The 13391-nt window shown below is 49.4% G+C and overlaps 1 protein-coding gene across 2 annotated transcripts in view; it reads left to right on the top strand.

Annotated features, from left to right (window-relative positions):
• LOC145356435 (ras-related protein Rab-37-like) overlaps window positions 1-12982 on the top strand; it is a 134079-nt gene extending 121097 nt beyond the window's left edge. For both annotated transcript variants that reach the window (XM_080209161.1, XM_080209160.1), the window contains 3 exons: window positions 3487-3552; window positions 11507-11563; window positions 12872-12982. In XM_080209161.1, coding sequence (XP_080065287.1) covers window positions 3487-3552; window positions 11507-11563; window positions 12872-12964 — 216 coding nt within the window. In that variant the 3' untranslated portion in view covers window positions 12965-12982. The remainder of the gene's footprint in view (window positions 1-3486; window positions 3553-11506; window positions 11564-12871) is intronic.
• The last annotated feature ends 409 nt before the right edge of the window (window positions 12983-13391 follow it).

The raw sequence follows: 13391 nt of genomic DNA, 5'->3' as shown, positions 1-13391 counted from the left end.
CCAAATACTCAGATGAGAGTCTATGTGAGATCAGCCCTCAGCCTCCCTTTCTCAGAAGAAGTGAGACCCAGAACGTCAGTCATTCCTGATCTGTACAACCACAGAATTCTGCTCTTGCTCACTCCTTCCCTGATGTCCATACCCAATCACTTGTATCTATTGTGAATTTTTGATTTGATTTGATTTGACTTATTATTGTCACATGTATTAACATACAGTGAAAAGTATTGTTTCTTGCGTGCTATATAGACAAAACATACCGTTTATAGAGAAGGAAATGAGAGAGTGCAGAATATAGTGTCCTCAGAGTTTCGTATCTTTTCCCGAAGGAAGATGGTGGAAGAGAGAATGTCCGGGGTGTGTGGGGTTCTTGATTATGCTGGCTGCTTTGCTGAGGCAGCGGAGAGTGTAGACAGGGTCAATGGATGGGAAGCTGGTTTGTGCGATGGATTGGGCTACATTCACGATCTTTTCTAGTTTACTGTGGTTTTGGGCAGAGCAGGAGCCCATACCAAACCGTGATACAACCAAAAAGAATGCCTTCTATGGGGCATCTGTAAAAGTTGCTATTTGTTCCCCTGCCAATTTTCCTAGTAGGTCATCCAAGCTTCATTTGCCAAGAGGCTAATTGCAGAGTGGGGAGATCTCTCTCCCGTGTCAAATAAGCACCTTCAGACCAAGGTACAGGAAGGTGTAGAGTCGGGGTACACGACCAGCCTCGATTCAATGCAGTCGGGGAGGGAAAGTGCAGGATGGAAAACTGCAAGCTGAAGAGGGATATTTGTTTATCGCAAGAAGCAGGGTTTAGAATGTTGCTGCCATCTGTAATGTGTAACTGTAGCCTTGTCGAGGCTGATTGTGTAAATGTGAGGGTTCATTTGGAGTGCCTCATTATAAAGGATGACGTACATTGACTTACTGGTGATGTCAAATAGACAGATAGAGGTTGTCTAAATGAAGACTGACTGAGGAAAATCAATGTGAATAGAGCAGCAGGTTGAGGTTAGACAGCTACAGATCTCCTGTTGCTGTACTCCCACCTCATTACTAAATGTAATTTTGCTTGAAGCAGTCTCAAAATATCACATGAGATTCTCTTTATTTGTTTCTAACCAGAGGATGTTGCTGAGTCAGGTTGCTTAGAAGCAGACGTTAAATTTAACCCTCTCCTATTTGTGATTGACGGCAGCTTCCCGATTTTATATTTCCCACTGGTTCCCAAAGGCCCTGGATCCCACACAAACAGGAAGAGGCCATTCAACCCCTCGAGCCGTTACTTCATTTAATTAGATCATGGTTGATCTGTACCTTAACTCTCTTTACTTGCATTGGTTCAGTAATCCTCCATACTCTTGACAAACAAAAATCTATCACAGAATCACACAGTGCAGACGAGGCCCTTCAGCCCATTGAATCAGCAACAACATGTGAGGAACACACAACCTACCTACCCAGCACTTGGCCCATAGCCTTCAATGCTATGCTGTGCCAAGTGCAGATCCCGGTACTTTTTAAAGGATATGAGACAACCCACCCCTAAATTTTAAGTTACCCCCCCACCACCTGCTGGACTGCCCCAACTAGAGGAAAAGGTTTCTCTCGATCTGGGGGAGTGGTTACAGTTGGCTGGATGGATGGTTTGTGACGCAGAGCGATGCCAACAGTGTGGGTCCCATTCCCGCTTATCTTGTCCCTTGCCTGAGGTGTGGTGATCCTCAGGTTAAAATCACCACCGGTCACCTCTCTCTCCAAAGGGAACTGTGGTGACGTCTCATTTCCCCTATCCTGAAACGTCTCAATTAGATCACCGTATAATCTTCTACACTTGAGTTATTTATTCATCTTGTCCTCAGAATTTTAGCATTTGCTTCGTTTTGTGAATCTTTGCAACAAATTCCACAGGTCCACTTTATTCTTCCTGAAGTGGTAAGTGCCTGGATGACATATTCCTGACCTTCACTCAGGATGGGAATGAAGGTGATAAGGCAGAATGAAACATTTCATCATCCCAGCTCTTCAAGTGTAACCCACTTGGGTTGATGTAGGACCAATGGCCAAGGGGTTGGCTGGAAATGGAACATCAGAAAATGACTGAGGCACATGGATACAGTGAGAGACAGGTCATCCGGAGGAGGGGAGGCAGTTGCTGCAGTACCCTCAGAGTAATCCAACACTAATCCTGGCAAAATCACACCTCTGTGGCTGTTTCAGGAAACATTGTTAGCCCAAAGCCACAGGCATTCAAGGTACATGCCAGACCTACCCTGGGTGTGTTTGTGGGGATAGTGTAGAGGGAGCTTTACTCTGTATCTAACCCCGTGCTGTACCTGTCCTGGGAGTGTTTGATGGGGACAGTGTAGAGGGAGCTTTACTCTGTATCTAACCCTGTGCTGTACCTGTCCTGGGAGTGTTTGATGGGGACAGTGTAGAGGGAGCTTTACTTTGTATCTAACCCCATGCTGTACCTGTCCTGGGAGTGTTTGATGGGGGGGACAGTGTAGAGGGAGCTTCACTCTGTATCTAACCCCATGCTGTACCTGTCCTGGGAGTGTTTGATGGGGACAGTGTAGAGGGAGCTTTACTTTGTATCTAACCCCATGCTGTACCTGTCCTGGGAGTGTTTGATGGGGGGGACAGTGTAGAGGGAGCTTTACTTTGTATCTAACCCCATGCTGTACCTGTCCTGGGAGTGTTTGATGGGGGGGACAGTGTAGAGGGAGCTTTACTCTGTATCTAACCCCGTGCTATACCTGTCCTGGGAGTGTTTGATGGGGGACAGTGTAGAGGGAGCTTTACTCTGTATCTAACCCCGTGCTGTACCTGTCTTGGGAGTGTTTGATGGGGGACAGTGTAGAGGGAGCTTTACTCTGTATCTAACCCCGTGCTGTACCTGTCCTGGGAGTGTTTGATGGGGGACAGTGTAGAGGGAGCTTTACTCTGTATCTAACCCTGTGCTGTCCCTGTCCTGGGAGTGTTTGATGGGGACAGTGTAGAGGGAGCTTTACTCTGTATCTAACCCTGTGCTGTCCCTGTCCTGGGATGTTTGATGGGGACAGTGTAGAGGGAGCTTTACTCTGGATCTAACCCCGTGCTGAACCTGTCCTGGGATGTTTGATAGGGGACAGTGTACAGGGAGCTTTACTCTGTATCTAACCCCGTGCTGAACCTGTCCTGGGAGTGTTTGATGGGGGGACAGTGTACAGGGGGAGCTTTACTCTGTATCTAACCCCATGCTGAACCTGTCCTGGGATGTTTGATAGGGGACAGTGTACAGGGAGCTTTACTCTCCTGTTTTTGCTGTCAGTACTCCGGTTTTTAGTTGTGAAGATGATTGCAGTTGGTGGCTGGGAGATTAGTGTGCTGGGTAACTATTTTATCTGAGCCATTTCAGACCTGTGCCTCTTCTGAATTTCTATTTCCTTAAAATCATTTCTGTTTTTAAAGAGAAGCTGTTATTAATATTTGATCTGCTCTACTCTCTGCCAGGCCTGGTTAACGGAGGTACATGAATATGCACAACAGGATGTCGTCATCATGTTGCTCGGTAACAAGGTGCGTACTAACTCTAAATTTCATTCGATGTTCTATGACAGAAATTTAACAAGATGCCACATCACCAAAATCTCAGCTCAGTTTTCTCATTGACAAAAGAAAGATAAACAAAGGTTTAATTAAAAATTAATTGGTCCATTAGAAGGAGTGAATAATGTGAGTGCTGCAATTAGCCACCCAGCTGAAGGAAAACAAACCAATGAGAATTACTGACTGATATTTCAGGGTTTACATTGGAAATGTGTAAGAATACCAAACAGTCTGAGATACTCAGCATTGCTCCAACACCCAGTGGTGGTTTGGGTGAGGGAGTGTGGTCTGTACATTGGGAGCTGAACAACTTCAACCAGGAAGACAGAGAGCGGGTCAGTGTGGCCAGAGAGCGGGTCAGTGTGGACAGGGAGCGGGTCAGTGTGGCCAGAGAGCGGGTCAGTGTGGACAGAGAGCGGGTCAGTGTGGACAGAGAGCCGGTCGGTGTGGACAGAGAGCCGGTCGGTGTGGACAGAGAGCGGGTCGGTGTGGACAGAGAGCGGGTCAGTGTGGACAGAGAGCCGGTCAGTGTGGACAGAGAGCCGGTCAGTGTGGACAGAGAGCCAGTCAGTGTGGACAGAGAGCCGGTCAGTGTGGACAGAGAGCCGGTCAGTGTGGACAGAGAGCCGGTCAGTGTGGACAGGGAGCCAGTCAGTGTGGACAGAGAGTGGGTCAGTGTGGACAGAGAGCCGGTCAGTGTGGACAGAGAGCCGGTCAGTGTGGAAGGGAGCCAGTCAGTGTGGACAGAGAGCGGGTCAGTGTGGACAGAGAGCGGGTCGGTGTGGACAGAGAGCGGGTCAGTGTGGACAGAGAGCGGGTCAGTGTGGACAGGGAGCGGGTCGGTGTGGACAGAGAGCGGGTCAGTGTGGACAGAGAGTGGGTCAGTGTGGACAGAGAGCGGGTCAGTGTGGACAGGGAGCGGGTCGGTGTGGACAGAGAGCGGGTCAGTGTGGACAGAGAGCAGGTCAGTGTGGACAGGGAGCGGGTCGGTGTGGACAGAGAGCGGGTCAGTGTGGACAGGGAGCCAGTCAGTGTGGACAGAGAGCGGGTCAGTGTGGACAGAGAGCGGGTCAGTGTGGACAGGGAGCGGGTCAGTGTGGACAGAGAGTGGGTCGGTGTGGACAGGGAGCCAGTCAGTGTGGACAGAGAGCGGGTCAGTGTGGACAGAGAGCGGGTCAGTGTGGACAGGGAGCGGGTCAGTGTGGACAGGGAGCGGGTCAGTGTGGACAGAGAGCGGGTCAGTGTGGACAGGGAGCCAGTCAGTGTGGACAGAGAGCGGGTCAGTGTGGACAGGGAGCCAGTCAGTGTGGACAGGGAGCGGGTCAGTGTGGACAGAGAGTGGGTCAGTGTGGACAGGGAGCGGGTCAGTGTGGACAGGGAGCGGGTCAGTGTGGACAGAGAGCGGGTCAATGTGGACAGAGAGCGGGTCAGTGTGGACAGAGAGTGGGTCAGTGTGGACAGAGAGTGGGTCAGTGTGGACAGAGAGCGGGTCAGTGTGGACAGAGAGCGGGTCAATGTGGACAGAGAGCGGGTCAGTGTGGACAGAGAGTGGGTCGGTGTGGACAGAGAGCGGGTCAGTGTGGACAGAGAGCGGGTCAGTGTGGACAGAGAGCGGGTCAGTGTGGACAGAGAGCCGGTCAGTGTGGACAGAGAGCGGGTCGGTGTGGACAGAGAGCGGGTCAGTGTGGACAGAGAGCCAGTCAGTGTGGACAGAGAGCGGGTCGGTGTGGACAGAGAGCGGGTCAGTGTGGACAGAGAGCCGGTCAGTGTGGACAGAGAGCCAGTCAGTGTGGACAGAGAGCCGGTCAGTGTGGACAGAGAGCCGGTCAGTGTGGACAGGGAGCCAGTCAGTGTGGACAGAGAGTGGGTCAGTGTGGACAGAGAGCTGGTCAGTGTGGACAGAGAGCCGGTCAGTGTGGAAGGGAGCCAGTCAGTGTGGACAGAGAGCGGGTCAGTGTGGACAGAGAGCGGGTTAGTGTGGACAGAGAGCGGGTCAGTGTGGACAGAGAGCGGGTCGGTGTGGACAGAGAGCGGGTCAGTGTGGACAGGGAGCGGGTCGGTGTGGACAGAGAGCGGGTCAGTGTGGACAGGGAGCGGGTCGGTGTGGACAGAGAGCGGGTCAGTGTGGACAGAGAGTGGGTCAGTGTGGACAGAGAGCGGGTCAGTGTGGACAGGGAGCGGGTCGGTGTGGACAGAGAGCGGGTCAGTGTGGACAGAGAGCAGGTCAGTGTGGACAGGGAGCGGGTCAGTGTGGACAGAGAGCGGGTCAGTGTGGACAGAGAGTGGGTCGGTGTGGACAGGGAGCCAGTCAGTGTGGACAGAGAGCGGGTCAGTGTGGACAGAGAGCGGGTCAGTATGGACAGGGAGCGGGTCAGTGTGGACAGGGAGCGGGTCAGTGTGGACAGAGAGCGGGTCAGTGTGGACAGGGAGCGGGTCAGTGTGGACAGAGAGCGGGTCAGTGTGGACAGGGAGCGGGTCAGTGTGGACAGAGAGCGGGTCAGTGTGGACAGGGAGCGGGTCAGTGTGGACAGAGAGCGGGTCAGTGTGGACAGGGAGCCAGTCAGTGTGGACAGAGAGCGGGTCAATGTGGACAGGGAGCCAGTCAGTGTGGACAGGGAGCGGGTCAGTGTGGACAGAGAGCGGGTCAGTGTGGATAGGGAGCGGGTCAGTGTGGACAGAGAGCGGGTCAGTGTGGACAGGGAGCGGGTCAGTGTGGACAGAGAGCGGGTCAGTGTGGACAGAGAGCCGGTCAGTGTGGACAGAGAGCGGGTCAGTGTGGACAGAGAGCGGGTCAGTGTGGACAGGGAGCGGGTCAGTGTGGACAGGGAGCGGGTCAGTGTGGACAGGGAGCGGGTCAGTGTGGACAGGGAGCGGGTCAGTGTGGACAGAGAGCGGGTCAGTGTGGACAGAGAGCGGGTCAGTGTGGACAGAGAGCGGGTCAGTGTGGACAGGGAGCGGGTCAGTGTGGACAGAGAGCGGGTCAGTGTGGATAGAGAGCGGGTCAGTGTGGACAGGGAGCGGGTCAGTGTGGACAGGGAGCGGGTCAGTGTGGACAGGGAGCGGGTCAGTGTGGACAGAGAGCGGGTCAGTGTGGACAGAGAGCGGGTCGGTGTGGACAGAGAGCGGGTCAGTGTGGACAGAGAGCGGGTCAGTGTGGACTGTGAGGAACTGGTTGACTGGAGAAAGAAAGGGATGTTATCGAGTGTAAGCTCATTGTCTGGTGCAATTTGCTTATTGTACTGCCAGTGCAAACAGACACTCCGATCATTGAATCACACAGCCAGAGACCCTTCAGCCCATCAAGTCTATGTTGATACATATGAAGCACCTCAGCTGATCTTTTTTCACACCCTGGCTATGACTATAACACTACCTTCTGCACCCTCGCCTTTCCTTCTCTCCTAGATACTCTATGAATGGTATATTTTGACTATATAGCACACAAGAAACTGTACCCCAATTCATATGGAAATCATAAATCAAACCAAAAGACTAATGTTGTGAGCAGAACTGCAGACAGTCCTCTGGTTGTGCTCTCTCCGATGTTCTCTGCTTTTGTAATCTATGGATTGTTAAAGGCCTTTTTCCTGTCTTCCCACTTCCTGTCTTCAGAGATCTGTGGACAAACATGCCAAGGTTCCTTTGTTCCTCTAGAAGTTCCCAGTGTCATGTCCTCATGCAAATTACTCCTTCCAAAATGTATCACCTCACACTTTTCCGGGTTAAATTCCATCTGCCATTTATCTGTTCATTTGATCATTCTGTCTATGCACAAGGCATTCAATCTCACTGTTAAACATCCAGCCAACCTTCAATCTTTGCCTCTCCAAGTGGATATAGATTCCTTCAGAATTTTCACCATGTTTCTGTATCACTGACGTGAAAGTCACTGGTCTTTTGTCCCCTAGTTTATCCTTAAACCTCCTTAAATAACGGAACCACATTGACTGTTCTCCAGTCCTTTGGTGTCTCCCCCTTGGCCAGAGAGGAATTAAAAGCTTGGGTCAGAGCCCCTGCAATCTCCTCCCTTGCCTCCCACAGCAGCCTGGGACACAATTCATCCGGACCTGGAGATTTATCCATTTTTTAAGGCTGCCAGTATCTCCATCACCTTGTCACTCCCAATCTCAATTTGCTCTAGAACCTCGTGGTTTCTCTCCCTGAATTCCATACCATCATCCTCATTCTTTAGGGTGAAGATGGAAGCAGAATATTCATTCAACACTCTACCAATGGTTCCACCCGTAGACTGTCCTCTAATGGGCCCTACTCTTTTCCTGGTTATCCTCTTCCCATTGATATAACTATGGAATATCTTGTGATTTTCCCTATTTTACCAGCCAGAACTTATTCATATCCCTTCTTTGCTCTCCTGATCGCTTTCTTAAGCTCCAATTTGCGCTCTTTGTCCTCCACTCATGCAGCCACAGATTTGCTCCTCTTGTATCTGCTAAAAACCTTCTCATCGTATCCTATCTCTGATCATCCATGGTTCTCTGGGCTTGTTACTCCTTCCTATCACCCTAGATGGAACATGTTGGGTCTGTACCATCCCCATTCCCTTTTTGAGTGCCCCCCCCCTCACTGCTCTTCCGTAGATTTCCCCACAAGTACCTGTTCCCAGTTTATGTTGGCCAGATCCTGCCTTATTTTACTATACTCCACTCCCCCCAATTGAAAACCTTTTTTTATAACTCATCTATTTCTTTGTCCGTTAGAAATTTAATTTGTACCACATTGTGATTGCTATCACCAAAACACCACCACCTCAACCAGCTACCCAGACATATACAAGAAATCCACTCCATCCAATCCCTTAACACCGTGACCACCCCAGTTAATGTGGAGAAATTTGAAATCATCTACTATAATATTACCCTGTTATTGTTATTTTTACACACCTCTGTGAATTGTGCACATATTTGCTCCTCAATTTCCCGCTGACTATCTGGGGGTCTATAATAAACACAGAGCAATGTTGTTGTCCTCTTTTTATTCCTAAACGCAACCCACAAACTCCATTTGAAGACCCCTCTAAGATATCTCTCCTTATTGCAGTGACTGACTCCTTAACTAATTAAACAAAGCCTCCCCCTCTTTTACCCCCTCCTGCGTCTCACCTGAAGATTCTATATCTTACAGTGTTGAGTCGCCAATCCTGCCCCTCCTTCAACCATGTCTCCGGGATGTTTGCTGTATCACAAATCCTCACCCTTAACCCATCCATTTTACCTGTAATACTCCTGGCATTAGAGACCATTCAGCCTTGCTTTACTCCCTTGAAACTTAATACAGCTGCACTCTCACTGTTTTGATTGTTTCACTGTATGATGCTGTGACCCTATTCTGCTAACACTCTGTGTCACCCCCTCCCCCTGTCAAATTAGTTTAAACTCCTCCCAACAGCACAAGCAAAATGTCCCGCAAATATGTTAGACTGACTCTGGTCCAGATGTAAACATTGTTGTTAAGAAGAAACATTGTTGTTCTTAAACATTGTTTAAGAAGGGTGCCAGGCAAAAGGCAGGGAATTATAGGCCGGTTAGTTTAACGTCTGTTGTGGGTAAAATGTTAGAATCCGTCATCAAGGAGGAAATAGCGAGGCATCTTGAGGGGAATTGCTTGATAGAGCAGACGCAGCACGGTTTCGTTAAGGGGAAGTCGTGTCTGACAAATTTACTGGAGTTCTATGAGGATGTGTCTAGGGCGGTGGATAGAGGAGAGCCGGTGGATGTGGTCTTTCTTGATTTTCAAAAGGCCTTTGACAAGGTGCCTCACAAGAGGTTATTGCAGAAGGTCAGGGGGCATGGAGTTGGGGGTAGGGTGTTAGCGTGGATAGAGGATTGGTTGTCAAATAGGAGGCAGAGAGTGGGGGTCAATGGGTGCTATTCGGATTGGCGGTTGGTGACTAGTGGGGTGCCCCAGGGGTCGGTGCTGGGGCCTCAGCTTTTTACCATTTATATAGATGATCTGGAGGAGGGAACCGAGTGCAGGGTGTCGAAATTTGCTGATGACACCAAGATTGGTGGAACGGCAAATTCCGCGGAGGGTGTGGAGAGTCTGCAGAAGGATCTAGATAGGCTGGGCGAATGGGCCAGGAAATGGCAAATGGAATTTAATGTTGGCAAGTGTGAGGTGGTCCACTTTGGTAGGAAGAATGGTAGGAAGGACTATTACTTACGGGGCGAAAAACTGCAGCAGGCGACGGTGCAGAGGGACCTCGGGGTCCTTGTGCATGAGTCGCAAAAACCCAGCTTGCAGGTGCAGCAGGTGGTCAGGAAAGCGAATGGGATGCTGGCCTTCATCGCGAGGGGGATTGAATATAAAAGTAGGGAGGTCTTGCTGCAGCTGTATAGGGCATTGGTGAGGCCGCAGCTGGAGTACTGTGTGCAGTTTTGGTCGCCGTACTTACGCAAGGATATTTTGGCCTTGGAGGGAGTGCAGAGGAGGTTTACTAGGCTGATTCCGGAGTTGAGGGGTTGAGCTATGAGGAGAGGCTGAATAAACTAGGCTTGTACTCGTTAGAGTTTAGAAGAATGAGGGGAGATCTCATTGAGACATATAAGATGATGAATGGGATGGATAGGATAGAGGTGGAGAGGCTGTTCCCGCTCAGAAAGGACAGTAGGACTAGGGGGCACAGCCTCAAGATAAAGGGGGGGTGGTTTAGAACGGAGTTGAGGAGGAACTTCTTCACTCAAAAGGTGGTGAATCTCTGGAATTCTCTGCCCGTTGAGGTGGTGGAGGCTGCCTCACTAAATATTTTTAAGACGCGGGTTGATGGGTTTTTGATAAGAGAGGGGATTAAGGGTTATGGGGAGAGGGCGGGAATGTGGAACTGAGCCACGACAGATCAGCCATGATCTTATTGAATGGCGGGGCAGGCTCGAAGGGCTGGATGGCCTACTCCTGCTCCTATTTCTTATGTTCTTATGTTCTTATGTAAACAGTCCCGTTTGTACAGATCCCACCTTCCCCAGAAATTTTCCCAGTGATCCAGGAATCTAAAACCCTCCCTCCTGCACCATCTCCTAATAGTGCACTCATCTGCAATATTCTTCTATTTCTGTGCTTGGTGGCACGTGGCACTGGGAGTAATCGTATGGGATTTGCACTGAAATCCTGTGAAGACTTTAGTTATTGGGTACAATGATCCCCGAGTTCACATTTCAAACCCACCTATGCAGCCACCCATCAGGAGTCTCACATACAACTCCTAGTTTCTTGATGTGTGCCATGGTGCAGCCAACTTGCTGGTCCAGCTTGGTATAGTTGTAGTAAAATTAGCCCCTCTATTGTAACCACAATGTAACTGGATTCCAACAGTGATTTCACATCACAATATCTGCTCATCTCAGGATTCCCAAACTTTAATATGTTTATTCACAACTTCCAACTAATCTGTCCATTGAAATTCCCTCACTTTGTCCAAAGCCTTGACTCTCCCATTCAGAATGCCTGTACCTCACTCTCTCATTCAGAATGCCTGTACCTCACTCTCCCATTCAGAATGCCTGTATCTCACTCTCCCATTCAGAATGCCTGTACCTCACTCTCCCATTCAGAATGCCTGTATCTCACTCTCCCATTCAGAATGCCTGTACCTCACTCTCCAGTCCTCCAACACATGTTCTCAATAAATAACCTTTTTAATGACTGTCTTTCCACTGGGAATAATAAGAGTCTCACTGGAACGGGCAGGTTTACTTTGCCAATTCGATATATGTAAATCTCTTTTTCTGTGTATATATCCAGTGCCCAGTGTGTTTTTGACTCTGCACTGTTTCTGTGTGCGCTCTGATTGGTGTGATCTGTCACTCCATGACTCTCACAGAGTTCCTGAGTTTGTCCATCTGGAGCTGTGAGATGTGTGCTACATTCCCGCCCTGTCAGGGACATTAACTGGTCTGTTTCGTTATTGCAGGCTGACATCACCAGTGAGAGGGCCATCAAGAGAGAAGAAGGCGAGAAACTGGCCAGGGTGAGCTGACTGATTTGAACAATGTTTGGACAGTATGCACTATGAGTATCACTCTTAGTCAGAAACTGCCCATTAAAGTCCCAGTCTTGAGTAACAAACTCAAGGCTGATTCTCCAGTGCAGGAATGTGACCCTCTGTCAAAAATACACTCTCTCACTGATAATGTTAAACTGAGGCCCCCCCCTCACCAGCTGTCCTCTTGGCATGTAAAGGATCACATGGCCCTAAGCAAGACAAAGTGAGGGAGAGCTCTCCTCAATATCATCTCTAATATCTATAACTGAAGCATCAACAGGAAGATAATAATTGATCAGTATCATGTTGTTGTTTGTGGGATCCTGCTGTGTAGAAATTGGCTGCTACATGTGTTACATCACAACAGTAACTACCCTTAGAAAGTCATTCACTGGCTGTGAAGACCCTGGCGATGACTTGAGGTTGCGAAAGGTGCCATGTAAATGCATGTTTCCTTTCATTATTGGGTACAATGATCCCCGGGTTCACATTTCAAACCCACCTATGCGGCCTCCCATCAGGAGTCTCACACGCAACTCCTAGTTTCTTGATGTGTACCATGGTGCAGCCAACTTGCTGGTCCAGCTTAGTATAGTTGTCGTAAAATTAGCCCCTCTATTGTCACATATTCTGTCCTTTCAGAAACAGGGAATATCTACACTAATGTGTGATAGACTGTGACATCTGCAAAGAATCTCATTGATCTCATTGAGATGTATAAGATGATGAATGGGATGGATAGGATAGAGGTGGAGAGACTCTTCCCGCTCAGAAAGGACAGTAGGACTAGGGGGCACAGCCTCAAGATAAAGGGGGGGCGGTTTAGAACGGAGTTGAGGAGGAACTTCTTCACTCAAAGGGTGGTGAATCTCTGGAATTCTCTGCCTGTTGAGGTGGTGGAGGCTGCCTCGCTAAATATTTTTAAAACGCGGGTTGATGGGTTTTTGATAAGAGAGGGGATTAAGGGTTATGGGGAGAGGGCAGGAATGTGGAACTGAGCCACGACAGATCAGCCATGATCTTATTGAATGGCGGGGCAGGCTCAGAGGGCTAGATGGCCTACTCCTGCTCCTATTTCTTATGTTCTTATGTTATGTTCAAAGAACAGCACAGTAAGAGGCCCTTCGGCCCATTGTGTCTCTGTCAGCCACAAAGCACCTATCTATTCCAATTCCATATTCCGTCACTTGCTATGGCATTTCAAGTGCTGAAAACACACAAAGCAGTGTGTAAGACATTGGTGAGCTCTCTGTGTCTGACTCCTCTCTAATAATATCTGTGTCTGACCCACAGGAATATGGAGTTCCTTTCATAGAGACCAGTGCCAAAACTGGCATCAATGTAGAGCTGGCATTCCTGGCTGTGGCTAAGTATGTTTGGATTTGATTAGATTTTGGATTGTGGAACACTCTGTTAAAACAACTCTTAACATCAAACCGCGAACGTGTGGGGGTGAGGGACAAGGGGTCTCACTCTCTAAACGATGGCCAATCCAGTTATTGAGATGACCCAGCAGATTTTTGTGGTCACTTTTTTAGTGTTAACCCACATATTACCAGCTGGATTGAATTCACTGGGAGACACCAAGATTCAGGGGTGGCACGCTGGCACAGCTGCCCCGCAGTGCCTGGAGTCAGAGTTTGATTCTGGTCTTGGGAAGACTCTGTGTGAGTTTCCTCCGGATGCTCCAGTTTCCTCCCACAGTCCAAAGATATGTAGATTAGGTGGATTGGCCATGCTTCATTGCCCCTTAGTATCCCAAAATGTGTAGGTTAGGTGGATTAGCAGGCGGCACGGTAGCACAGTGGGTTAG

The sequence above is a fragment of the Carcharhinus amblyrhynchos genome, chromosome 21 (genome assembly GCF_965287045.1).
Source record: "Carcharhinus amblyrhynchos chromosome 21, sCarAmb.v2.hapA, whole genome shotgun sequence".
Lineage (NCBI taxonomy): Eukaryota > Metazoa > Chordata > Chondrichthyes > Carcharhiniformes > Carcharhinidae > Carcharhinus > Carcharhinus amblyrhynchos.
The sequence above is the reverse complement of the archived record's forward strand: the minus strand, read 5'-3'. Positions and strand labels throughout refer to the sequence as shown.